The sequence below is a fragment of the Colletotrichum chrysophilum genome (assembly GCF_026319265.1).
Source record: "Colletotrichum chrysophilum strain AFK26 chromosome Unknown scaffold_2, whole genome shotgun sequence".
Classification (NCBI taxonomy): Eukaryota; Fungi; Ascomycota; class Sordariomycetes; order Glomerellales; family Glomerellaceae; genus Colletotrichum; species Colletotrichum chrysophilum.
This window is the reverse complement of record NW_026517289.1, coordinates 259,614-283,431: the sequence shown is the minus strand read 5'-3', so window position 1 is coordinate 283,431 and position 23,818 is coordinate 259,614. Positions and strand designations below refer to the sequence as shown.

Here is a 23,818-nt window from a genome sequence, read left to right as displayed (position 1 = left end):
TGCAATTGCTCTCACGATTTTGACATTAAGACAACCCCTGCATGCATGGAATGCTCACACCAACGGTGCACCCGCTGTGAGGAACAACAAGTTCTCGTGCGGTAGGATGCTGGCATGTTGGACGGATTGTCTCTTCTCAGAGCAGTTGTCACTTCTACGATATCCTCTTTCTTTCCATCTTTCTCTTTATGATCAACGACTATAGGATTCTGCTATAGCAAGGCTACGCCTCGGACGGAGTTACGGGGAACGTCAAGAAGACGCAGGGAAGGAATGCCAAGGACGGCATCGACGGGAGCTCGAGGACACAAACAAACAAAACATACAGATATGATATCCCCTTTTGGACAGAATCACATTGCGCAAGGAGCATCCCTCGTTGCCTTTAGAAAGCACCGACAAGACTCTGGCTGGCAGTGCCCGCCAACGTTACATGAACCTCTGCAGCATTTCGTATTGTGAAGATGATTAATACAACATGATCCTACCTCAGAAGATGTAGTCACAAACAATATATGCAAGCGAGACAACCAAGCTGTCAGAAAATCGTCCGACCGCAGGATGCCGCGGAGCCAGGTTACGGTCACCGCAACCACGCAGGCCCTGCCGTCCCCCATCCGACTTCCCACGTGCCCTTGCCCCTTCGTCTCCCACATTGAAGGAAGATCAGGAAGCGCAAGCAGAGCCCCTGGGTGCCCTGACATCCCATCGCACATATGTCGACGGGAGGCGCGGGTACGATTTCCAGGAAAGAAGCACCGAGGGAGGGTCCGGAGCACGACGACCCAACCAACCGCGAGCCGCGCCACCATCCCATCCCATCCCATCCCCAAAAAGTCTTTGACGGTAGTGTCCCGAGACCTGGGGTTCTGGATTTCGTTTCTTCTTTGGCTTGGGAGGGGGGCGTTTCCTTGGTTCACGGACCGGTGCCTAGAACGTCCTTGGCCCTGGGTGCCAGCCATGGTTTTGGAGTCGCGGAGACGCTCTCTCTCTCTCTTTCTCTCGCACCCACACCCACTTACACACACCCACCCACTCACACACAAAGTGGTTATAACACAACCATCTATTATTCCTTCCCAGCCCCTGGGTCGTCATTTTGGGGGCCGGGTCAAGGTCAAGCCAGGCGGAAAGACACAGTCACTAATTGGCTGGATGTCCGAAAGTCGAACCACCTCTCTCTTGTGGCATGGCATGAGGTGGCCGACGCCGTACTACTACATTTGGGGGCCGGAGAAACAGAGGGGTGGTAAGGAGGCAGGGCTGGCAGGGCTGGCAGGGAAGAGATGCGACTGGTAGGCAGGGCAGGGCAGGCAAGCCGTCAGCAGTGCGCATGCAAACATGCTTCAGATCAAAAGGCGCATTCGATAACGATGAGGCTATGCAGTTTGTTTTTGTTCCTCAGCCACCCCACCCCTCCCGGCGGTGGTTTCCCAGCAGCAGCCAGGGTGTTGCGGATGTCGGTGATGATGTCCATCGGGGAGGTGAGGGGGAGCCAGGGACCGGGGAAGAGGAGGAGGGAGAGCCAGAGAGCGGTTATCAGGTATCAATGGATTTGCTGCAGGCCCTGGTGGTGCGGCTGAAGAGGATGTCCTCATCACGTTTGACGGCAGTTGAAGATTGGTGGTAGCCGGTGTGATGGTATCATGTTGGAGGTGGACTCGCAATTTCCGGTTCAACTCCCGTGTTGGTACGGAGAGTTGGTCGTCGGGGCCTAGAGGATGTTGTCAACCATTCATGGTTCGACAACAACGATGCTGCGGCCGCCGATGCGGGCGGGACCTGACATGTAAGCTTGAATGCTGGGACAGAGCCTGGGGTTACGGTCTCTCGGCAAGGGGAAGCGAGTGTCAAGTCGAGGGCCAGAATCGACCACCGGGACAAAATGTAGGTGCCTTGATGACACTTTGAAGAGGGATCAATTGGCGTCAGCCTGTTGATCTCGTCGGCGGGTCTCAGGAGAGACCACTTTTTCAAGACCGGCCATATCGCGGGCGTGAGAGCCAAGCCATGAATACCATCGATCTGTTATTGAACGAGTTGGGTGGTTAAGCCAAAGGTGCGCTAGGATCTCAATCCTAATCTCTAAGGCGCGAAAACATCCTTACACCGTGTGTACTCATCATTTGTCATCCGTTGTCGTTGGTTCGCAAAAGACCAGCTTCGTGTAATGGGTTATGTACGGAGTAGTTGCGGAGTAGCCCTGCCACTGGCTGCCAGTATGTTGGGCCCTGGTGTGATGAATGCAACGCGCTTCTGCTGGGTCCGTTGATGGAGCGTGAAGGCCCAACTAAGGCTTGCATATGTATCGGCCACTCCGTGCGGCACGTATGTTCCAGGCCAGAAGGATTGTTGAAAAGAAGACAACTTTGGAGGAAGATGGGTTCTAGTACCGTTACCGAGATGCTGGAATCCAACACGGGCGTGTTTTCTCTTCCTGGCAACTCTCCTGTGTTTCAACCACGAAGCGAGGCCATTTGGTGACCCGGACAACACCACACCCCGCCTTACTGGGCGGTAGCTGGCCGGAAATCCAAGATCTGTGTCTTCCAGTGATCTGCCGACCTTTTGAGGGCAGGGCTAACGGGCCAGAAGGATTGGTCTCAGAGCAAGACACGCAGGTATCCAGCGACACAGTCCACACAGGAGACTTTGACGCCATTGGCGACAACCAAGTCGGGGTGTTGGGTCGTGCCCGCGCATTTGTGCGTTGAATGTTGGAATTACCGCGCACTCCGCGCGAGTTTGCGCGCACCAGTCTCGACCAGGTTCGCGCACTTTGCACCATGGGTAAAGACACACACACCCCAGACCATGCGACGACGACGCGTTTGATCTTGATATGAGACATATGCCCATGATGATCGGTTGAAGACATTTGCAAACATGCCCAGCGAGCATGCTTGGCTTTCCAGACTCCACAAGATCCTGACATCTATCGCCCTTGCAGCCGATGATCCATGGGTAGTGGGTGGGCTGGCTTCCGCCCGCATCGTGGTTGCGCCTACGCTGCGCGGTCCTTTGACAACCTGGTAATATGGTCCTGGTTCGAAGGATGGATCAGGTGCCCAGGGCTCAGACGGAGGCAACGCTTGGGTGAGGGGGGTGCTGCAGAGGTCAAAATAGCCGCCTGTCTTGCCAGGACTGCCGCACCTCTTTTGATCTTTGCGTTCAGCTATGCCTCGACCGGCCAATGGCAGTGAGATTGACTGGCCCAGCTCCAGAGGTTGGGGTCCAAAACCAGGGGCCTTTTATCGCAGCAGAGATGAAGCTGCTAGAGAAAGAAAGGTAAGTCAGTCCAGCATTGGACGCCGAGATCGCGTGGGTGACCAGCAATCCGGCAGGCAAGCCTACTTCGTGTTAGTCCCGTCTGCCCACCCAATTGTGGATGAAGCGCAGGCGAGCCCCTTGGCTGCTTGACGCGGGAAAGATGTGGCGGCGATTTGGAAAGTAGCGAAAATGTTCTTCAGAAGTACCTGCCGGGGAAGTAGGGAGCATGGTCGCATCGGTTCGCCAGATGAAAATGATAAGTCAGGTGGGAGAGCAGGCCTAGGTCTGCACGTGGCAATTAGTATGGAGTCCATATCAATATCAATCGCTGGTTCTTGCTCCGCGCGCAAATGTGCGGGCGGTCGACTTGGGGCGCTCAGAATGGCTTCGGCTCCAAGTGCAACGTCAACGGTGCAACAGGATATTATCGGTGATAACGTCTGCTCTGCAAGTCTCCACGACGAAGCATGCGCAGGTCTTCTCGCGAGACCGACAGTAGACAAGGGTACCGTAACCCAGGAGCTGCAAGTGGTAGGGTTGATTTGCTGACTTGTCTGCCTGATCCCATGGGTCGACGGTTCCTCTGATGGTCGCCGGCCCCCTCTATTCGCACAGGATTCAGCCACTAAACAGGGGCGGAAGCAGTACCCAGCCAACGAGGACCCAGTAAGTCGGAAGGAGGATTTAGGGCATGATAGGTCGTAAAAACGGATGGATCAATGGCCTGTCTTGGCCTGTCTGTAGGTAGTGATATTCGTACGTACGAATTCGTACTTCGTACCTTGCTCTTCGGGACTGACGGGCTTGTTGTGGTGCTAAGCGTTTATAGCTTCTGAATAAGGCACGGGTTGCAGGAGTGGAAATGGGGACACACGCCATTAATGCAGTGAAAGGGTGAAGACGCTGCGCGCTGCAAGAGGAGTGACGAAGCGGCGGTGGAGGTAACAATTTGGGAGCTTGGTGCCGCAGAACGGGACCCCGACTCCCCGTTGCGGTCGAGGCCGTTGATGCCACCCAGGCCCTAACCGTGTCGAGAGATTCGACACGACGACTTTTGCATGTTGACGCGCCCGTTGAGGCATTGATAGGCATGGAAAAGAGGCCCGTCATCTCCATTACGGAGGTATCCGTCGTTTAAGGAGACCATTTGGGCGATTGAGACCTCATTTGGTACTGTTGAGGGTTCGTCGGGGTGCTGTCGGGGTTTTGAACCGCAGCTTCTCCTGTTCCTCGCTCGCAGAGTCCGTGTCCGCGTGGGCACCAGTGGGTTCCGTTCATCTTCAATCCGTCCGGAACGGGGAGCAGCGAATACAGCGTCTGGTATGGATGCTGGACGGTTGGCGCGTGGCCTAGCAGGGGAACAAGAGGTTGAGGTCGCACAAGGGCGACAGGGGCTGGCTGTTGGACATGGCCCAAGAGGCCGAATCGATTGCCTCAATGGGCGTCGTAGCCAGGGCCCGAACCGGGACTGCACGGGGCGCTAGACGGGACGGACCTCAGATGGTGGAGGAGGTTTAATGAATGTCCTTTGAACAATGACAGGCTACAGCTCAGCGCCTCGGCGCATCGTGAAGGTCCAATGGGGCGGGTTGGCGGTGATGGCTGTCTCGTATGTACTTTGGAAAAGAATTCGTCAGATGGATGGGATGGCCTGGACAGCAGAGTATCGTACCCGAGCGATATGCAAGATGGGGGCGGTCGGCGACCGGCAGGGAAGAGAAGTGAAGTTGAAGACTTAGCTTGGTTGAGTTGACTGCCCAGTGGCTTAGGTTAATGACGAGTGGCGTGGCTAGGAAGGCGAATTCTGCCCATTGAAGACGGGATGAACGGGAGGGTTGATTGTTTCGGGGGGAGGACCCGTTCCGCACGTAAGGTAAGGCAGGTACTACCTCCCATTACCTATTCGTACCTAGGGCACATTCTCCGGACTCTACTTACCTACCTGGACCTTACCTACCTACCCACCTACCTACTACCTACACCACACCTACCGCAGGTAAGTACGACAATGGAAGACACTGCGCGGAACAGTGATCGAGGGGTTGGTATCTCTACTTCCACTCCGAGTCTAACGAGTTCAATGGATTGACACTCATCTTTCCCTCTTCACTTTTGACGGCGTGTGAAATGTATGCCGGGTACATTTGCAGGTGAAATTTGAAATTCGAAATTGAGGTGCGACTTGCGATGCGCGGTCTTTTCGTCAACTCCACGAATACAACGGTAACCACCCATCCACGGCACTACCACTACACTAGGGGGCCGATGGGCATGGCATCACTTTCCATTCACTTTCGCTGCGAAGCAGAATGCGAACCAGAACCAGCGACCTCCTCCACTCTCTTGGACGAGTGGAGGAGAGAGGTCCCCGATACGACGCAGCACGCTAGGGCTTGCTAGGTGTCCGTAGTGAGCTAAAGTAGCTGCCTTGCCATGTCCGCCTTGCGGGGAGCCAATCTATCTCTACCCTCACCCTCCTTTTCTCGCCTGTCAATGTCAACCATCGCTGCCATGCCATGCCATGTCATGCAGCGCTCTCTTTCGCACTCTCTTTTTCTCTCGCTCTCTCGCTCTCTCTGTGTCGTCTCGACCGCCTGCCCCTCCGACACATTTGCCCCTCTCCCTTTTCCCACTCAGACCCCCCCCCCCCCCCCCCCCCCGTCGGCGATCTTTGCTTGCTTTTGCTCAGCTCCTAACTAGAACCCTGCATCTTTCTGCTGTTCCATTTCCTCGACGGCCGCCGCAATGGGTTACCACCTACTAATGTATACTACCTTACGCAGTAGAGTTTGACTCCCGTCGTCGGTATTGAAATCATACCAGGGGTTCCCTTACTTACAAAACACGTTGCGGCGCGGAACAAGTGGACGCTTCGACCAGTCTCCCATGCCAATCTCTCCCGAGACCTGGTATTCTTTATTTCTTTCTCCGTTCCTTGCTCCTCGCCATCTCTCCCCTCTAGTACGATGACCCTTCTGCCATTGGCTGCAGACACGACATCCCTCCGGCCCGTATCGACACTCCACGGCCCATCATCATCCCAGGACCTGGGTCTTGGTCCAGCCATGGAGTCTGGAAACTGGATGCTGTACGGATACACCTTCTCTAGACTGCCCCAGTCCGCGGCTTCTCGCGCTGCAGGCTCACGCATCTTAAAGCCAACGACAAGAAATCCCTGCTGAAATGGATCAAATACCTCTATCTGGGGCGGAACGCACCGTGGCCAATACTACTTATCAACCCAAATTACCAATACCCTCACCACCGCACCTGACCGACACTTCCGACGGCCGACAGGATCATGACGAAAAAGACGCCTTGCTTGAGTGAAATCGGCTTGATCGAGTTGAGATGGGCTGAGTTGGCATTCTTCTGCTGCAGACGAGACCTTCTGCCCATGACGCCAGACGTCTTGATTCGCCAGCCGTAAGGCAACTGAAAAAAGGCAACCGACGTGCCGTCCTTCTGCCTGGATCTGGAGACAAGGGCATTCATACAGCATGCCTTACCTACTCAGGACGACTCAACAGAAACACCTCCAGTACCTGCCCTTCCTTCGTGGAGACAGAGACAGGCATCCCAAGGCGCAGCGGCCAGCCCTGGCGTCTCTCTACCCACCCTCCACATCCATCACCACCATTATTCGTTGCCATGATGGTTCGCGCCCCCAGGGGACCCCCCCGTGCCCTGCACCAACCGGCCGCGATGCCATCCTGTATAATTTTATGTACATACATACACATGCAAGCCAACAGAGGCTTGGGCTTGCTATCTCGTCCGCAGCCTGTGGTGTGCTTAGGTTGCCAGCACGCGCTGCGGAGGGCGGATGTTGCATATGCACACCCCTGAGCCCCAGGCAAGAAGTAGGGTAGGGTAGGTGGCAGGGAAGATGGTGTTGATGATGATGGGCCGCTCAACCGCAAATCCTTGCCGTCCTTTCACTGGCCCTCACCTCTCTCTAACTCGCTCTTCCCTTCCGTCACCCAACTCCTACGGAGTAGGAGTACATACACTTGCGGCTCTGCTTGAGTACGTATCCCTCCTTCCCCGGCCAGTCTCGGGGTTCTCTGGTCTCCCCAATCTCTCTCTTCGGCCTCTGGCTAGGGAATGCCTGGCTGGGTGCCCTGGCAGACTATTGTGTATCCACCATGCAGTATGTGAAGTGCACCTTGCCGACTTATAATACCCTCTGCTCCGCCACTGGACGCCGGAGGTAGGTCCCCTTGATGCCATCATCGAGTCTTGTGCTGTTCGTGCCAAGTGTGAAGCGGGTTTCTTGTGTGCTCTCGCATTCTGTCAAGCACTTTCGTTCATAAAATCGTTCCCTCCCGTCATCATCAAAGTCTTAGGTTGGACTTGTCCTCCCTATCCTCACTCCACCAGCCCTATAGCCTTGTCAAGGACGGGTTCATTCCATCATCAGGCTGAAGACCTCCTCGGACTGCACCGACACTAACACGCCTCCTGCCTCCTCTGGACAAAACACATCTTTCAACATTGCACCACCCCAAGGCCATATAAGACCATCAGTTGCCTCGCCACTGGCCTACTTCCAGAACCGTTTTCTTGGATTATACTACAGACCCCGCACGATCCTCCGCCATGGACTACCTCTACCAGAATGTCCATCACGGACATGCTCACCAAGAGCAGGTATACTATGACCAGCAGAGCTTCACCCAGCTGCCTCTCACTTTTATGGACGGATCAATGGCGCCAAACTCCGGCCCACCAGTCGACCCTAGTCTCGAATACTCTCAACCACAGTTCCAGTCGACATGGCCCAGCCAAACGCACCAGATCCAGCAGTACATGGAAGGACCCAGGACATCTTTCTTCATGGCTTCCCAGATGCAAGCAATGCAGAACCTCAACCGCCCAACCCAGACCATGAACCCTCTTCCTGCCGCGTCGCAAAGGAGACACGGATCTCCTTGCTCCCAACAGACTCTGTCCAGCAGCGACTCCCACAGTCCTCCCACGGAAAGCGACGTTCTCCCTGCAACGCCTCCGGACCAGTCAGCAACTTCTCCTTTCATCCAGCACAAGCACTTTGCTGCTGTGGGATGGGAGACGCAACAATACCAAGCTCACGCACTTCTCGGCATGGGATTCCAGGGAAACGCCTACGTCAACCCGCACGACGTCAACAGCACCCAGGCCATGTTCGAAGAGGAAGTTGTCCCAACAGACTTCAAGCCCAGCAGGACATTCAGCTTCTACACTGAGTCTGATTCACTCAGCATTGCTCAGAACAGCGCCTTCACCTCGCGACAGATCACTCCTGAGCCCATTATTAAGAAGGAAATCCAGCACGTCGAACAACCCTTCCCTGCCTCCTATCCAGACCCCGAGCCCACCAAGTACGAATCCCCAGAGCCAACAATCAAGGCCGAGATTCCCGCCTTCGACGACGATGAGAATGACTTGGACTTCAAGCCCAAGCAATCATCATCGAGGAAACGCAACCGCAACCCCAGCGCCAAAGCTCTTTCCAGCTCGCCCGAGAGGAAGAGGTCAAGGACCAGTAGCAACAGCCAAGGATCCAGGGTCAGCGCAGCGGTTGCTTCCACCCGTGGGTCCAAGATTCTCTGCACTGAATGCAAGACCCCTTTCTCGGACGAGAGCACCTACCAGAAGCACATGAAGCAGCACCACACGCGTCCCTTCGTCTGCGTCTTCAACTACGCTGGCTGCCCATCCACCTTTGCAAGCAAGAACGAGTGGAAGCGCCACGTGAGCTCCCAACACCTCGCCCTCAACTACTGGCTCTGCACCCAAGACGGCTGCGACAAGACCACCAACCCACCAAACACTCGCCGTTCTTCTTCTTCCTCTTCGTGCTGCCCCGACTCGCCGACGCCCCCTGCCCTGCCCAACGGCGCCATCTTCAACCGCAAGGATCTCTACACCCAGCACGTTCGACGCATGCATGTTCCGCCAAACGTCCGCAAGTCCCAGAAGCAGAAGAAGCCCTGCCCCGAATGGGACGAGCACCTCAAGGGTCTCCAGGCCGAAGCCGAGCAGACTCGCTGCGACCTGCCACGACACATGCGCTGCCCTGCCGTCGGCTGCAACCACGAATTTAACGGCCCCCAGGCTTGGGACGAGCGCATGGAGCACGTCGCCCGCCACCTCGAGCGCGCTGCCGACGGCAAGGAGCCTGTCGTCCGCTTTGGCGGCGAGGACGACTTCACTCTTACCAACTGGGCTTCGAGCCCACAAGTCTACGTTGTCCGCAGGACAAACACCGCCGAGGGGTGGGAGCTCATAAACCCGCTCAAGGGCGAGGTTGGTCCCTCCTCAGGCAACGGGAAGCCTGGCAGTGGCACTGGCTACGTTGCCCCGTCGTCGTCTTCCTCCCCCCTCAAGGAGATTGTCGTTGCTGGCTGCTCCGATGAAGACGCGGAGGGCGAGGATGAGTAGTAAACCCCCTTCGCCTGAAGCTTTCTACGTTCCTTTTTGCTAGTTTTACTACCCAATCTTGCTTTCTACTAGAGATGTCTGTCGTGGCATTTCAAGGCGTTTTGATTCGCAAGCGTCTTCCACTTTTTTTGTTGATACCTCTTTTCTATCACCATTTCTATCTAGCTATCTACGAGTACATTTACTCACATGGGCGGTGTTTTTGATTTTTTCTTGTCCTTCAAACATGCTACTTGGGTCTGGTTCTGTGACGGGAAAACGCACAAAAAGATGAATCATTAATAAGGCGATAGACCAGGCACACATGGGATGGGATGGGGAGGGGCACCGGACTTCATGATTGTTATGACTTTCAGACATTGATAGTATATTGATACCAATTCGGTCTGTGCCCTTCAATGACACTCAGTTTTCTCCTCCATGCTACGTGATACATTGCAGACTTGCATCTTTGCCGTCTCCAGACTCGTTCAATGAGCACGCGGCTCCCCCTCCTACGTGAGCCCCTGAGTACCATGCAACCACCACGACCTTTTGACGCTCCCAGCCTTGCATCAAGTTGAACCATGAGTAAATATTTAAGTTTTTACCGCGCTTAAGGTCGCCTTACGTTGACCTCCATTGTGTTTGAGGCTGGCGGAAACGACGCACCTACCCACACTTCGCGGCAAGCAGCTGTGAGATGGCTTCGCGCGAAACTGGACTTACCAACACGACCAGTCCACTTACACGAACAAGCACCGCCAAACCCGTCGCAACCTCCAGCGATGGCCAGCGGCAGTCCGGGGGCAGCCCGCAAACCCTGAGTAATGCGGCTCAATCGTCCATTCGCTCTCCCTTCTGGGCGCTAAACCAAACAGACCAGACCAGACCAGACCAGTGCTCCTGCTGCCGCTGCCGCCGTCCACTGCCCTGGGGCGTCGTTCCGCCCGGGTGGTGTGCGTATCTGATGCTGACAGGTGGCCAGCCAGGTGTCGTCGTTCCGCGCCTCAGGGCTGCATTTCGCTTCGGCAGCAGAAAACGGTGTTTCTCTCGGGTCTCTCGCATGTCTCTCGTAGCGCAGCTGCGCGCCGAGTCCTCTTACCGTCTCCCGTCAGCATCTTCATTTCGCGATTTCAAGGTTCTGACGCCCCATGGGTACAGTACACATCCAATTCCGCCCCATTCCGCCGCCCCCTGTGCGGATGTTCTGGCCCCCAAACCCGGCGGCCCCCATCTTCATCTTCTGCTCCTCTGGCCAACCGAGACGTACAACATGGGCAAAAAGAACTGACAGGGGCGCACCCGCGCGCGGGAGAAGGAGAGCGAGAGAGAGAGAGAGGCATGTCAGCACTAGTACACGTTGGATACCGGTGCGGCCCTGCAGCTGGGCGGCGGCGGCGGCCCTTTGGGAGGGGGTTGATATAATAAGAGGTGATTGATGGACGGCTTCTTTGCCCGCCATTGGGGAGGGAAGACGGCGGTGGAGACACAGCCACGCGGGTCGCATGGCAGCCAGCCCAGGAGGCCGCGTTCTGAAGGCTAACTAGCTCTGGTTGCGGTTTAGGGGTTTTCGGGTTGGGAAGATTCAACGTTACTCCTATGCCCGGCAGAAGGCCCTCTTCGCGTGGGCTTTTGGCTGGCCGAGCCGTTGCTCGTAGGAAGGAATGAAGGAACGGGGGAGAGAGGCGCGATGTGACAAAGGGTACGGTATCCGGAGGATTCTACGAAGTAGTATCTAGGGGCGCAGTCAGAATCTTGGCCTGCGAGAGAGCATCATATCATATGCTTGTTCGAGACGTGACAGCCTTCGCTGGCAGTGCAGTGCCAATAACCAACATATGCATGCGGAATGACAAATATGCAGCGTGCATATATCTTCTTCCACTTGCAGTTCGTATCTTGTTCACTCTCGTCCTGGGCGAGGATAGGCAGGGCCCCTGGCACAGTAAACCACCATCTCGGGACCGAAGACGAGCTTGAAGGCATCGCGATGTCTGTTGGAACGGGAACGGGGGGCGGGCAACAAGGTCACGAGGCGGAGATGGAGGGCGGAAACATGGCTCAATGGGGCCGAAGCTGACGATCTCCCTGCCCGCGAGTGCAGCGTCCTGATATTGCGGTGTTGGTTGCACCAACACGCCATTCGCCGTTGGAACATGAAAGAGCGGGGAGTGGGCACAACTGGCTCTCTCTGGTTCATGTCCATTCCTTCTTGGGTAGAGGGTGCTGTTTTTGGACGGACTCTCGGGAGAGATGGTGTACTGCCTTCCGCCTGTTGCTCACTAAGCCACCGCCGACTTTTTGGCGAAGCGGGATATCGCAATAGAGCTTCGCGGGTCATGTAAACCATCGGGAAAAGTACCCATGTCGATAAGCTGAAGCAGTCGTGATCTCTGTTCGGACCAACGGAGTTGGTGGGGGAGGCAGTGCTGGAGGCAGCAGCAATGGGAGTGCCATAAATACCAACAGTTGCAGAACCCTGTGCTGTCTCGGACATGATGCTGGAAACATGCGTGGATGCCGACGGGGTGGATGGGCAAGCTTGGTCTAGAAGCGCAGTAGCTGAGGTTGGGAGGATACGGCAGATGCTGTGCAAGAATTCCATGACGTAGAAGCTGGCAAGAAGCTGAATATCTTTGGAAGGAAAACCGGACACACTGGTCTTCAGCCGGCCAAGAAAAAGCAAGTCTGCAGATCATCCCGGCCAACGATGAGACGATGAGCCCACGACCTTCATCCGAGACAAATCCCCCAACCGCTTCAGCCGTCGGTCGCGGTTGACGGGCTGTGGGCTGGGAACTTGCACCGGGCCGGTTCAGCTTGTTGGAGCTGCGATTTAGACGACACCAAGCAAGCACCGTCCACCGGCATAGCTTCCTCCTCTGGTTTGTGATGAACCTGCCGTCGGGAGATTCTCGTCGAGACCGCTTTGAACATACGCCCAATTACCGTTGACAGCGCCCTTGGGAATATCGTAGTTCTCATTCTGTAAAAACACTTTTCATGCCACAACCACCCTCACTGCCCATGATTCTCGATTAGGTGGCGATGCTAGGACATAGTTGATATGGAGTATTTCTTCGCGGCGGCCTCCGACGGCTATCGTGTGTCCGCATCGGATGCGGCGACAAGGCCCTTGACGAGACCCTCCGGCCCCGAGATGAACATTGGGAACCCACAACAATTGCCGCCTCCGGATCCGAGCAATCCATATCCAGCCCGGGCTTGGCACCATCGCGGAAGGGATTGTGGACGGCGGGATCAGGCTCCGCCGAGGAGGAAGGCGAAAAAGAGGTGGCGGGCTAAGTAAGCGCGGCGGGTGGGCGGTGCTGGAAGGCATCGGCGCCAGCGTCGGCGTCAGCATCCATAGTGGCTCGCTCCCATCCCATGGAAGCGGGCAGGATTCAGCAAGGATGGCTTTCGTGTCGGTGCTATTTCCCCACTTGCGAGCGGCAAGTCGTCAACGGTGTTTCGTCGAAGCTGTCTGTATGACCAGGATGTGATTGGATTCATCCGTCTCCAATATACAGGCGATTGAGGGGCCTTGGTGGGATCATGGCCGGACGACAGCGGTCTGCTGAGTCGCGCTGAGGGCTGATGCTGGTGCGTTGCGTTTTCTGCGAACCCAATATCAGCACTGAATATTTGTCGAGCTGGCGCCTCGGATGGTGTGTCTGGTGTTCGTCCGACATGCTGATAGATATTCGCTAGTTAGCTAGCCGAATGATTCCATGCTAGCCTTAGCCTGAGCATGGCGTTCGTCGTATTGCTTCTCGACCAAGGTGCCCCCCCGGACGATGAAGCCATGGATCCGTTGGCGCTGAGAACAAACTGCCCAAGGCACCGGTTTCTTAGGGGTCCTGATGGTTCAAACGGGTTCGAACTGGGCAGCAGCGGAGAGGGATTACCCCACCAACGGCACTGCCGACCGCAACACGGTGATGCGACGACAGACGAGGGCGATAGGTGCCTGGGTGCCACAGAGGCCCTTGCGCTGATAGGATGACAGGGAAGCTCTAGCAGCCTGCGCCCCCGCTCCCTCTGCAAGCTCAGCCATCAGTGCTGCGAAAGCAGGTAAGGTAGGTAGGTAGGTACACAAAGGCGCACTTGCTGAAGCCAGCCGCACAGTGATACGAGGAACGAGGGGGGAGGAGAAGGGCAACAGGGCAATTTACAGAAAGAAACTTTGTTTACCTCTCCTTCATAAAGTCTCCAGGGTCCGGCCGTTTCCTGCTTGCTTCCGCATCCGGAGCTTGCTTTCACTGCCCACAAACAACCCTCCCAAAAGCTGAGGTGAGAAGCGCTTCGCTACGTCATATCACCAAGGCCCGCCGCCTGCGCCGGTCCATCAGCAGCAACAGTCAGCACATAATCCCGACTTCATATTCACGCAATTCGCCCACGCAATCGAACATCATCTCTCCACCTTCCCCCATTGATACCCCGTCCTTCTCGGAGCTCTCATTACCACCACAATCATGGAGTCTTTTGGTGCTCTCAAGCGTCGGACGACGGAGATTCTCCAGAACATCCCCCAGAATCTCCCCAACATGCCCAATGTCAAGGTGAAGAGGCCATCTCTCTCTCAGGGCTCTGGACCCAAGCCCATGAAGGGCACCTGGGAGAAGATTGACGTTCCTCCTCTGCCTCGCTCGTCTCACACCGTCAACGTCGTCAACGGCACAGCCTACATCTTCGGCGGCGAGGTCAGCCCCCGTGAACCCGTAGACAACGATGTCCTTGTCCTTCGCCTGCCCTACAACAGCGCTGGTGCCGACTACTACAAGGTCAAGTCCGCACCTCCGAAGCAGTACACCCCGCCCGCCGATGCTGCCCCCGCTGCTGCTCCCGCCCCCGCCGAGAAGAAGAAGGTCGTCGCGCCGACAATCGAGGAAAAGGCCGACCAAAAGGAGCAGCTTCTTGACGAGGTGTCGTTGGCCTCTCCAGGAGCTGGTCCTGCCGCCGAAGAGAGTTCGTCCGAAGAGGAGAGCTCTGAAGAGGAGGACTCTGATGAGGAGAGCGAAGAGGAGACCACCAAGGACAAGGGCAAGGGTCTAGAAAAACCCGCTCTGGGCGACGTCCCTTGCCCTCGAGTTGGTCACGCCAGCGCCGTCATTGGCAGCCGCATCTTCGTTTTCGGCGGTCGCGGAGGACCAGAGTTGGCTCCCCTCGAGGAGGCCGGCCGTGTCTGGGTCTTCGACACTCGTACCAACACCTGGACTTTCCTTGACCCCGTCCCCCCGGCTCCCGGCGTGACCAACCTACCCATGCCTTCACCACGAAGCTACCACGCTGCCGCTGCCACCGACCGCCCCCGTGATTTCGCCCCTAAGCGCCCGCGCCGTGCCCAGACCTGGAAGACCTGGGCTCTTGGGGACAGTTCCGAAACTGGCATCCCTCAGGCCCCCATTGTCGGCCATCTCGCCGCTAATGCCGTCGACGAGGAGGATGAGGGATACGGCACCTTCTTCGTTCACGGTGGTTGCTTGGCAGGCGGCGAGCGCACCAACGACCTCTGGGCATTCGATGTCCGAAGCCGTGTGTGGAGCCAGCTCCCCTCAGCGCCCGGCCCGGCGCGTGGAGGCGCTGCCATCTGCGTGAGCAAGAGCCGTCTGTTCCGATTTGGCGGGTTCGACGGCAAGAATGAGCTTGGTGGTCAATTAGACTTCATTCACCTCGAGATGGATACTTTTGATGACGGCGTTTCCAAGGGCGAGATCGCCGTCCACGGTCGCGGCGGATGGCAAAGCATTGTCCAGGGTGCCAACTCTGGCGAGCAGGAGATCAACCTTATTCCCGGCCAGACATGGCCCGGTCCCCGCAGCGTGGCTGGTCTCGAAGCTGTAACTATTGGCGCCGGCCGTGAGTACCTGTTGCTCATCATGGGCGAGCGGGAGCCAAGCTCGGACGGCCATGCCGGCGCCGGCGCCATGTGGGACGATGTGTGGGCATTCCAGGTCCCGCCTCTCGGCATGACTGCCGCCAGCGTCCGGGATGCCATGTGGTCCAGCATGGGCTGGCAGACGGGCGAGGGCAGATGGACGCAGCTTACCATGGAGCCCTACGACGATGATAATGACGATGGTGAGCCGGCATCGCGTGGCTGGTTCGCGGCAGCGCCAATGGCCGACGTCGAGGAGAGCGGCGTGGTCATCTGGGGAGGACTGAGCTCAGAGAACAAGAGATTGCGTGACGGATGGATCCTGAGGATCCCCGAGTGAGGATGAGACACATTGTCGGAAGACAGACCACCTATACTTCAGTTGCATATTCCCCAGCTTTGCAGAACAGAACAGAGCAGTTTTCGAACGAGTCCATAGCAATTTGACCAAGATTATTTTTGATGTCAAACAAAGAACAATGCACACATGATATTCGCGGCTTCGAGCAGGGGGGAAAAGAGGGCCGTGAGTCTCTAAAAACCGTCTTCCCATGCGTTACGAATACAGCACATGTGAGTTATATACAAGCCAAAACCACTGGCTCAAATTCCATTCGCCCGGCCCTATCGTCGGTATCTTCCATCATCCGCCCGCGCGTGCTTTTTCGCTCTCGCTGCCTCTCGTTCATCCCCGAACATCCCAATCTTCTATCTTTCTTTACAAATCGGGTCTCGTCGTCTCGGGTCCCCACGGCTCAGCGGTCAAGTTCGTCAGACCCTTGCTGTTCTCGCAAGTGTCGCGGCCGCTGAGAGGGCCGGGCTTGGGGACCTTTGCGGCGGAGACGCCGCCGGTGGCAGAGGCGGTGGCCTTGAGGGCGTCGAGGAGCTGGACGGTGGTCTCGGGGGTAAGGTCTTCGTAGTAGTCGTCGTTGATCTGGATCATGGGGGCGTTGACGCAGGCGCCGAGGCACTCGACCTCGAGGAGGGTGAAGAGGCCGTCCTTTGTGGTCTCGCCCTGCTTGATGCCCAAGTGGTCGATGATGGCCTTGACGATGACGTCGGAGCCGACGCCGCCAAGCTGGCAGGGGGTCTGTTTAAAGTGTTAGCATATTACGTCCATCATTCCGTTCGCACAATTCTCCGTGTCTGCGACATCTATTCGGCCCAGAGAGCATCTCGGCGGATATGATCGGAAGCCGGGGATGAACTCACTGTTGTGCAAGCCTGGATGAAGTACTTTCCGACGGGGGTGCGGTTGTACATGGTGTAGAAAGAAGCGACTTCGAAGACACGCTGGGGGGGCATCTCGAGCATGCGGGCAACCTCGTTCATGACGCTGATGCTGGTGAAGCCGTGTTGGCGCTGGCCGAGGTCGAGAATGGGCATGACGGCGGCCTTCTTGTATTGGGGAGGGTAGCGCTTGAGGATCTCGGCGATGATGGCCTCATTCTCCTTGTTGAACTTGAAAGGGACATCGGCGTTGTTCTCGGGGGAGTCGCGGTGCTGTTGAGGGGGGGAGCGAATGGTCAGCATTGCTGCGTCTTGGCATGTGGCATGCTGCCCTTCGCAAAGCAGATATCCCTCAATCGTTCTCCGCCCAGCGCGGCAGTTCGATGCATATCGCACACGCAATTGACGTGCCGGTCGGAGGGGTAGGAGGAGGAGGTCGAGGGACAGGCTGAGGGCGAGCGACTTACCACTTGCAGTGTGTCGCTGGGGCGGACGGCTGTGACGGAGAGGGCGCGGATCTGGGGCCTCGCCGCTCGACATGTCGAGCGGAGGGCTGATCTGAAGAAGAGAGGGGCGAGTCTGGAGGCCATTGCGAGGGATGGTGGCTGGCTCAATTGGCGATGGCGGAGGGCGTGGTGATGGGTTGTTGTTCGCTTCGGATTCCGGGAGGTCAAAAGTCGTGAGTTGCTTGAATAATTCAATGTCTCTGATTGGTCTGTCCGGCTAATGTGCGGAAACCCGCTTGTGCAGATTTTCGTGGTGTCATTGAGTTTGCATAAAATGTTATGCATGTCCTCCCAGAGTAAAGCTTTCTCTCCACCGGTCGTCAGACAGCTCCGTCTTGTCTCCGGCTGCTGCACCTTGTATCATCGCCTACCATCTGAGGTCTGTAGGTCGATATCGTCAACCGCTATCTTCACTCACCAATGTCGACCCAGACGAAGATATTTTCGCCGAGAATAAAACATTGAAGCGAAGTCTTCTCAGTCTTGGTTGGCAAGGCTGATTCCTGTTTAGGAGAATCAATTGACTGGTGTTGCACGAGTGGTCAAATAACCTTTCCTTCACAGAGAAGAGAACAGAGACCACGAACTGGGAACGAGTAGTGGAGTAGACTTGGACGTGGACTAACGAGGACCCATGACCCCAAAACCCGCATTATCGGGAACCTGCCAGCGCCTGGCGTACACCGGATTGAACGGCTCGCAGACGCATGGCCGTAAGCATGATGGCAGCTACTGATAAATAATAAACAACCGAGTTTTACCTCGGAGAGAGGAGGCTCAATGGTGAGACATGGACTGCCTATCAGCACGAAAAAGTGTCACAGCCCAGACCTGTCAGCGAACGTCAAGGGTCATCTTTGCAGTTACCGATTGGCTATATGTAACCCTCACTCGGACTGCAGCTTTTGTACAACGCGCGCGGTTCTTCGTAACCCCAATTCGGGGGTGCCTATTGAAGGCGTTTGGTCATCCATGATGTTGGGCGGCGATGCGTTGGAGTAAATTAAGAAAGCGGTAACATCAAGTAGGGTCTCAAAGCTTGGATCTGCGCACGTTGTCAACGTCAATCAGTGGGCTCTGAAGCTCGTTTCCACATCCGAGACACACAATAAGAAGAAGCGGCTCTGGTAGAAGCTCTCCCCCGCGTGCCGCATCATTGCTCCTCCATCTCGCATTGGAAATTAGCGAAAACTCCGGAGCCGGACCCGTTCTCAGCTCCGCACTTGGCACCCATTCTTTGGGTTGCGTGGCGGCGCCGTTCCAAGCAGGGTTGGCAGACAAACGACTTGTAAACCATTTCAGGACGTAACAAGCGGCCTTTCCCTCACCCTCCTCCCCCCTCACAGAGATAGCTTTTCCGTTAGCCGTGCCTCGGCTCGTCTCAACATCGTCCATTCGCGAAGAGAGCTCCCCCCCTAACTAACCCCCGCATCGACAGGGGTGCAATGCGGAGAATCTAGCGTCACGAAAGCATTGCCCCCAGGTTTAGATGCGTCGAAACTGGCCTCCGAAAGCCACGGTCTCGCGGCAATTGCATGGCCATTGGCTCGCCATGGGGCGGGGATCTGGGGTTATCTCGTCTGGAGGCTGGAGCTCTCGTCTGCCCCAAGTCTGCTGGTCGCTATATGAAGCTCGCTAACCCTCGTCGTCCCTACCTGTTGTCCTCTTGCCTCTCAATAAAATCGGTGTAGGCTAGATCGTGGTTGTTGGCTGACCGTATCTCTACTTTCCACTGGTAACTGGCCTGGTTCGTAAGTTGATTTTGGCTCACTCATTCACCGTATCTTGGAGCATCGAATCACTGACTCGAGTTCAGTAAACATAACGGATAGATTACTATATCGTCCAGACACGGGTCCTTCGGCTTCTGTTCAAACTGGGGCCTCAATAGAAGCTCTCAAACCTTACTGCGGCAGGGTCCCCTTCATAAGTGGCCGTTGCTACACTCACAACTCCAACCGAGCACGACGTGTTCCGTCCCAAGTCCGGGGAAAGCTCCAACGACCCCATTGAATTTCGAAGTTTCCCTACTAGTTCCTCGCTTCAAATAGAGCGAGCTCGCCTGTCGAAAAAGTTGGGTTGACGCTATTCCAAGCTTCCCGGCCGAATCCCACCAACACCACCGACAACTCCCCACAACCGCAACGATGCCGATCAAGTCACGGTGGTCGGAGCCGATTCCGAACTGCTCTCTCCAGAAATGGATCTTCGGCTCTTCCTCCGCGCCCCTCTCCGACCGAAAGGCTTTCTATGACGCCGACCGGCCAGAGACGCACTACCTGACCTTCACCGACTACCGCCTCGTCGCAAAGCAGATCGCCATCGGCCTGCAAAAGGCCGGCCTCAAGCCAGGCGACCGCGTGCTCCTCTTCTCGGGGAATAACCTTTTCTTCCCCGTCATCTTCATCGGCGTCCTCATGGCCGGCGGTATCTTCACCGGCGCCAACCCGACTTTCGTCCCTCGCGAGCTCGCCTACCAGCTCAAAGACAGCGGGGCCGTCTTCATGGTTGCTGCCGAGGGCAGCTTAGACACAGCTCTCGCTGCTGCCAAGGAGGTCCAGATGCCAGCGAGCAACGTCTTTGTGTTCGATACTACAATCCCGGGCTCATCGCAACCCGAGAAGCCCGCGCGGGGTGGTGCTCGTCACTGGACGGAGTTGATTGCTCCAAAGGCCCAAGCAGAGAAGTTCGAATGGGTTGAACCCGCGGATGCGCGCACGACGACCTGCTGTCTTAACTACAGCTCCGGCACCACCGGTGTGCCGAAGGGCGTAGAGATCACACACTACAGTTACGTTGCCAACGGATGCGGTGTTGTCAAGGTCTCGGCTTTGGAAGAGGATCACGAGGCCTCTATTGCTCGCTCCGTCGGGCTCTGCTTCTTGCCTCTATACCACGCATATGCTCAGACATATTTCGTCGCCAACTTTGCCAAGCAAGGCATTCCAGTCTACATCATGACGGGCTTCGACTTCGTCAAGATGCTCACTTACATCCAGCGCTACCGCGTCACCCAGCTCGTCAGCGTGCCACCCATCTTGGTGGCCCTGACCAAGCACCCTATCACCGCAAAGTTTGACCTGAGCAGTCTCGAGTCTGTCGGCTCCGGTGCCGCCCCGCTCGCCGAGGACGTTGCACGACAGGCCGAGAAGCTACTAAAGAAGCCAGATCTTATCGTTCGTCAGGGTTGGGGCATGACTGAGGTGACTTGCACAGCCATGACGTGGGACCCCTCGCGGTTGGTGCGCAGCTCCTCCGTGGGCGAGCTCATGCCAAACTACATGGCGAAGCTCGTGGATGAGAGCGGCAAGGAGATTACCGAGCCCAAGGTACCCGGTGAACTCCTCGTCACGGGCCCCACGGTTATGCGTGGCTACTGGCGCAACCCGAAGGCTACCCAGGAGACTATTGACACCGATTCAGAGGGCAACCGCTGGCTGCGGACCGGTGACATTGCATACGTCGACGAGTTCAAGACGGGAGGCCTGTTCTACATCGTCGACCGCAAGAAAGAGCTTATCAAGGTCAAGGGGAACCAGGTTGCTCCCGCAGAGCTTGAGGCTTTGCTCCTCGAGCGTCCAGATATCGCTGATGTAGCCGTTATCGGCGTCACCATCAACGGTGAGGAGTTTCCGCGTGCGTACGTTGTTCGGTCGCCTGGAACCAACACCTCCGGCGAGGAAATTGCCAAGTGGTTGGAGGAGAGGGTCGCTAAGCATAAGCGCCTAAGGGGCGGCGTAGCGTTCACGGATGTTATCCCTAAGAACCCGGTATGACCCCTCCACATACGTGACTCCCCAAAATCCTATATGCTAACGTCTTTATAGTCTGGAAAGATTTTGCGGAAGATTCTCAGGGAGCAGGCCAAGGAAGAAGTAGGAGACGAGCCATTAGCTAAACTGTAACGAGAGAATGTGGACTTTGAAATATGTATGACATATACTTGGTAGATTCGACAAAGAAACGAGGGCTCCTCCGTCTTACGCGTCGTTTCATTGTGCAGGTCGAGGGAGAGAGCACTCGCATCCAAGAGTATTTACGTTTGACATAAGTCGTCTTCTAAAGTCGCTAGCTAGACCTATACCGTTCGCCACCTTCCTATACTTGAGGCTCTCGTGGCGCAAGCAAACCGGGTATCGTCCCTATTGTACAGGCCCCTTCCTTGGCTAAAGACCCAAACGCCTCCTCCCTTTGTGTTTCAATATTTCAAGCATGCTCAACTCCCCATCGATATCCTGAACGGTAGTAAAATGAGGGGCAAAAAGGTGGCAAGGATACAAAATGGAGAGATGAAAAAAGACGCAACCCTACTGCGCCCTGCCCAATGCTAATGCTGATGCATTTTGACGTAAGACAAAGAAAAATCCCCCAACTCACGGAAGGCAACGGCTGGCCTACCGTCTTGCCGCACGCACCGACTGGTGTTTGGAACGGCTTCCGCGCTGTACTCTGTCCCATCCCCATATCTGCCCCCAGTGTTGGTGGATTGGATGGACAGTGCGTATGAAACGCTGAGAGTAGAGTGAATCTCTCTGAGAAGCCCATGGGGGTGGTGCTGGCCGCGTTCCACACTATGAACCGACGGCCAAGCACGAATCCAGGACTGAATCCAGGGCACTCATATCTTGAGGATCGCCGCCTTCCCACCAGGGTTCCGAGTCGATTTCCATGGCATCAACATGCCCATTCGGCAACTGCTGCTTAGCTGAAAGGCCGATGTCAACGCCCTCGGTCTTGGTATTGTCACCCAGTCCCTCGAAGCCTGGAAGCCAGGTGTAGTCGTGCCAGTTTTCGAGCTCTCCCTCGCGATAGCCGTAAGAGATTGCCGTGTTGATGATAGGAAATTGCGACAGACCGCTGTCCGCCATTTCCAGGGCGATTCGAACATCGGCCATACCAAGCGGCCCTCGTTCGCTTGCAGCCTTCGACTCGATTGGCAGAAGACCGCTCTTGTCTCGGGTCATATCGCCGCGCAAAGCCGCGTCCTCCTCTTTGACGAGCTGACGGCGGTATTTGTGCGTCTGAATCCAATTTGTGCCAGCACCGAAGCCAGCGTTGCCTCCTTCTCCTGGTCCGTTGCTTCTTGTTTTCGAAAACACGGCGGCCAGGGATTCTTTGATGAATGTTTCCGTTGCAACAGACATGAAGTACGCTGCATCAGAGACATGTCCGTTTGTAAGCCCGGCCTCGTAACAGAATGGTAACATTCTGCCCTCGATTAATTGCGCGTCTGGAAATTCGCCTGATTCGACAGCTAGAGGCTGGGCGAAACGCTTGCGGATCTCGAGGTCAAAGTCTGGCAGTCTAGTTAGCACTGGGCGACCAATAGGTGCATGCTGCACTTACTCATTTTGTTGATACCACCTATACCTCCTGCGCTGGGTGGTACCTCGGCAGTCTTGGTCTGTCGTCTGTGGTTATCCAAAAAGACGCTGGCCAGGTTCTCGTGGGGGTCGAACTGCGAAGAAGTAGAAAGTCAGAGACATAATTTGCCATGTAGGGGGGCAATGTGTAACCAACATCGTTGGACGCCAGGTCCTTGATGCGCCGCCTGTCTTTGCTGGGAAGTTGCATAACATCGCCCTTGAGCCGACGTTCAGCAGCATCGCCTGATACAGGCTTGCTACCGACGGGAGCAGTGGGTTTGTCATTGGCGCTGACCCAAGGGGCGAGACCCTGATCTGGCATCTCCCTCGTCACATTGCCGTATATCGCAGCAATCAGCTGGTTATGTAGGTGCTCCTTTTCGCCATTGGGGGAGACGAGGATGGGATCGATGCGTTCCGTATATTCAGTCTGGTTCAACCGACCTGTTTCTGGTTGTCAGCACAAGAACAAGGATGCGCCGATAGTCTGGGGTTGCGTACCGATGAGGAACTCCGTTGTCGACTCCTTGTACACGATCCATGCTTCCGGGCCAATGGCCTGCTTCAGAGCGGTATAGAGCGGCTCAAGGTCAATGCGGGCGGGAATAATCTGGCTGGTTTTGGCTGCTTTGATAGAACCCGGAGGCTGGACGGTGATTGACTTGTTGGATAATGTCGGGGTGGAAAGGTTGACGGATGGGCGGCTGCTCAAGGCCGCGGGGTCGATGTCGGGCATTGCGACGGGATGCCAGAAGGGCAGATCACGTCCTCGGTGTTGGGCGTATTAGTGGAGAAGAGCGACAGTCGCGTGCAGCAGCGGCGGCGGCGGCGGGCAGGACTCGGCGCAATGGAGAATATGTGGTCATGAGTAGCATGGATCGAAAGACGGAGAGGATGCGATCACGGATCTGGCGTTATCTTGATGAACGGACCATGCTGCGGGTGCAGGCGTGATGGCGAAGGTCGGGATGAGGTTGATCGGGGTCCGACGACTCGTCTACTGCTAGTGGAGGAAGATGCGATTGACCTGCTGCGCATTTGTCGTAGGAAATTTTGCCCACCTGTCTGACGACAAACACAGGGGGGGACCGAGCCTGGGGAAGAGGTAGCCAGTACCACTTAGTTCCGTCACCTTGTTTGGTGAAGCAAGTACTCGG

General features: G+C 56.2%; 5 protein-coding genes across 5 annotated transcripts; 3 read left to right on the top strand and 2 right to left on the bottom strand.

The window, feature by feature from the left end:
* Positions 1-7,872: 7,872 nt before the first annotated feature.
* Positions 7,873-9,696, top strand: COL26b_000464 (uncharacterized protein; the record flags this gene model as incomplete). The annotated part of the gene is made up of 1 exon (XM_053173433.1): positions 7,873-9,696. One exon carries the CDS (start codon positions 7,873-7,875, stop codon positions 9,694-9,696), a length of 1,824 nt encoding a protein of 607 aa, XP_053042481.1.
* A 4,460-nt stretch (positions 9,697-14,156) lies between these two features.
* Positions 14,157-15,899, top strand: COL26b_000463 (uncharacterized protein; the record flags this gene model as incomplete). The annotated part of the gene is made up of 1 exon (XM_053173432.1): positions 14,157-15,899. One exon carries the CDS (start codon positions 14,157-14,159, stop codon positions 15,897-15,899), a length of 1,743 nt encoding a protein of 580 aa, XP_053042480.1.
* Positions 15,900-16,277: 378 nt separating this feature from the next.
* On the bottom strand, positions 16,278-17,379 carry NUO24 (NADH:ubiquinone oxidoreductase 24; the record flags this gene model as incomplete). The annotated part of the gene is made up of 3 exons (XM_053173431.1): positions 16,278-16,649; positions 16,772-17,062; positions 17,257-17,379. The coding sequence occupies 3 exons, from the start codon at positions 17,377-17,379 to the stop codon at positions 16,278-16,280; spliced, it is 786 nt and encodes a 261-aa protein (XP_053042479.1).
* Positions 17,380-19,442: 2,063 nt separating this feature from the next.
* COL26b_000461 (uncharacterized protein) lies at positions 19,443-21,200 on the top strand (the record flags this gene model as incomplete). The annotated part of the gene is made up of 2 exons (XM_053173430.1): positions 19,443-21,065; positions 21,123-21,200. The coding sequence occupies 2 exons, from the start codon at positions 19,443-19,445 to the stop codon at positions 21,198-21,200; spliced, it is 1,701 nt and encodes a 566-aa protein (XP_053042478.1).
* Positions 21,201-21,866: 666 nt separating this feature from the next.
* Positions 21,867-23,397, bottom strand: COL26b_000460 (uncharacterized protein; the record flags this gene model as incomplete). The annotated part of the gene is made up of 4 exons (XM_053173429.1): positions 21,867-22,591; positions 22,642-22,753; positions 22,816-23,105; positions 23,163-23,397. 4 exons carry the CDS (start codon positions 23,395-23,397, stop codon positions 21,867-21,869), a joined length of 1,362 nt encoding a protein of 453 aa, XP_053042477.1.
* Positions 23,398-23,818: the final 421 nt, after the last annotated feature.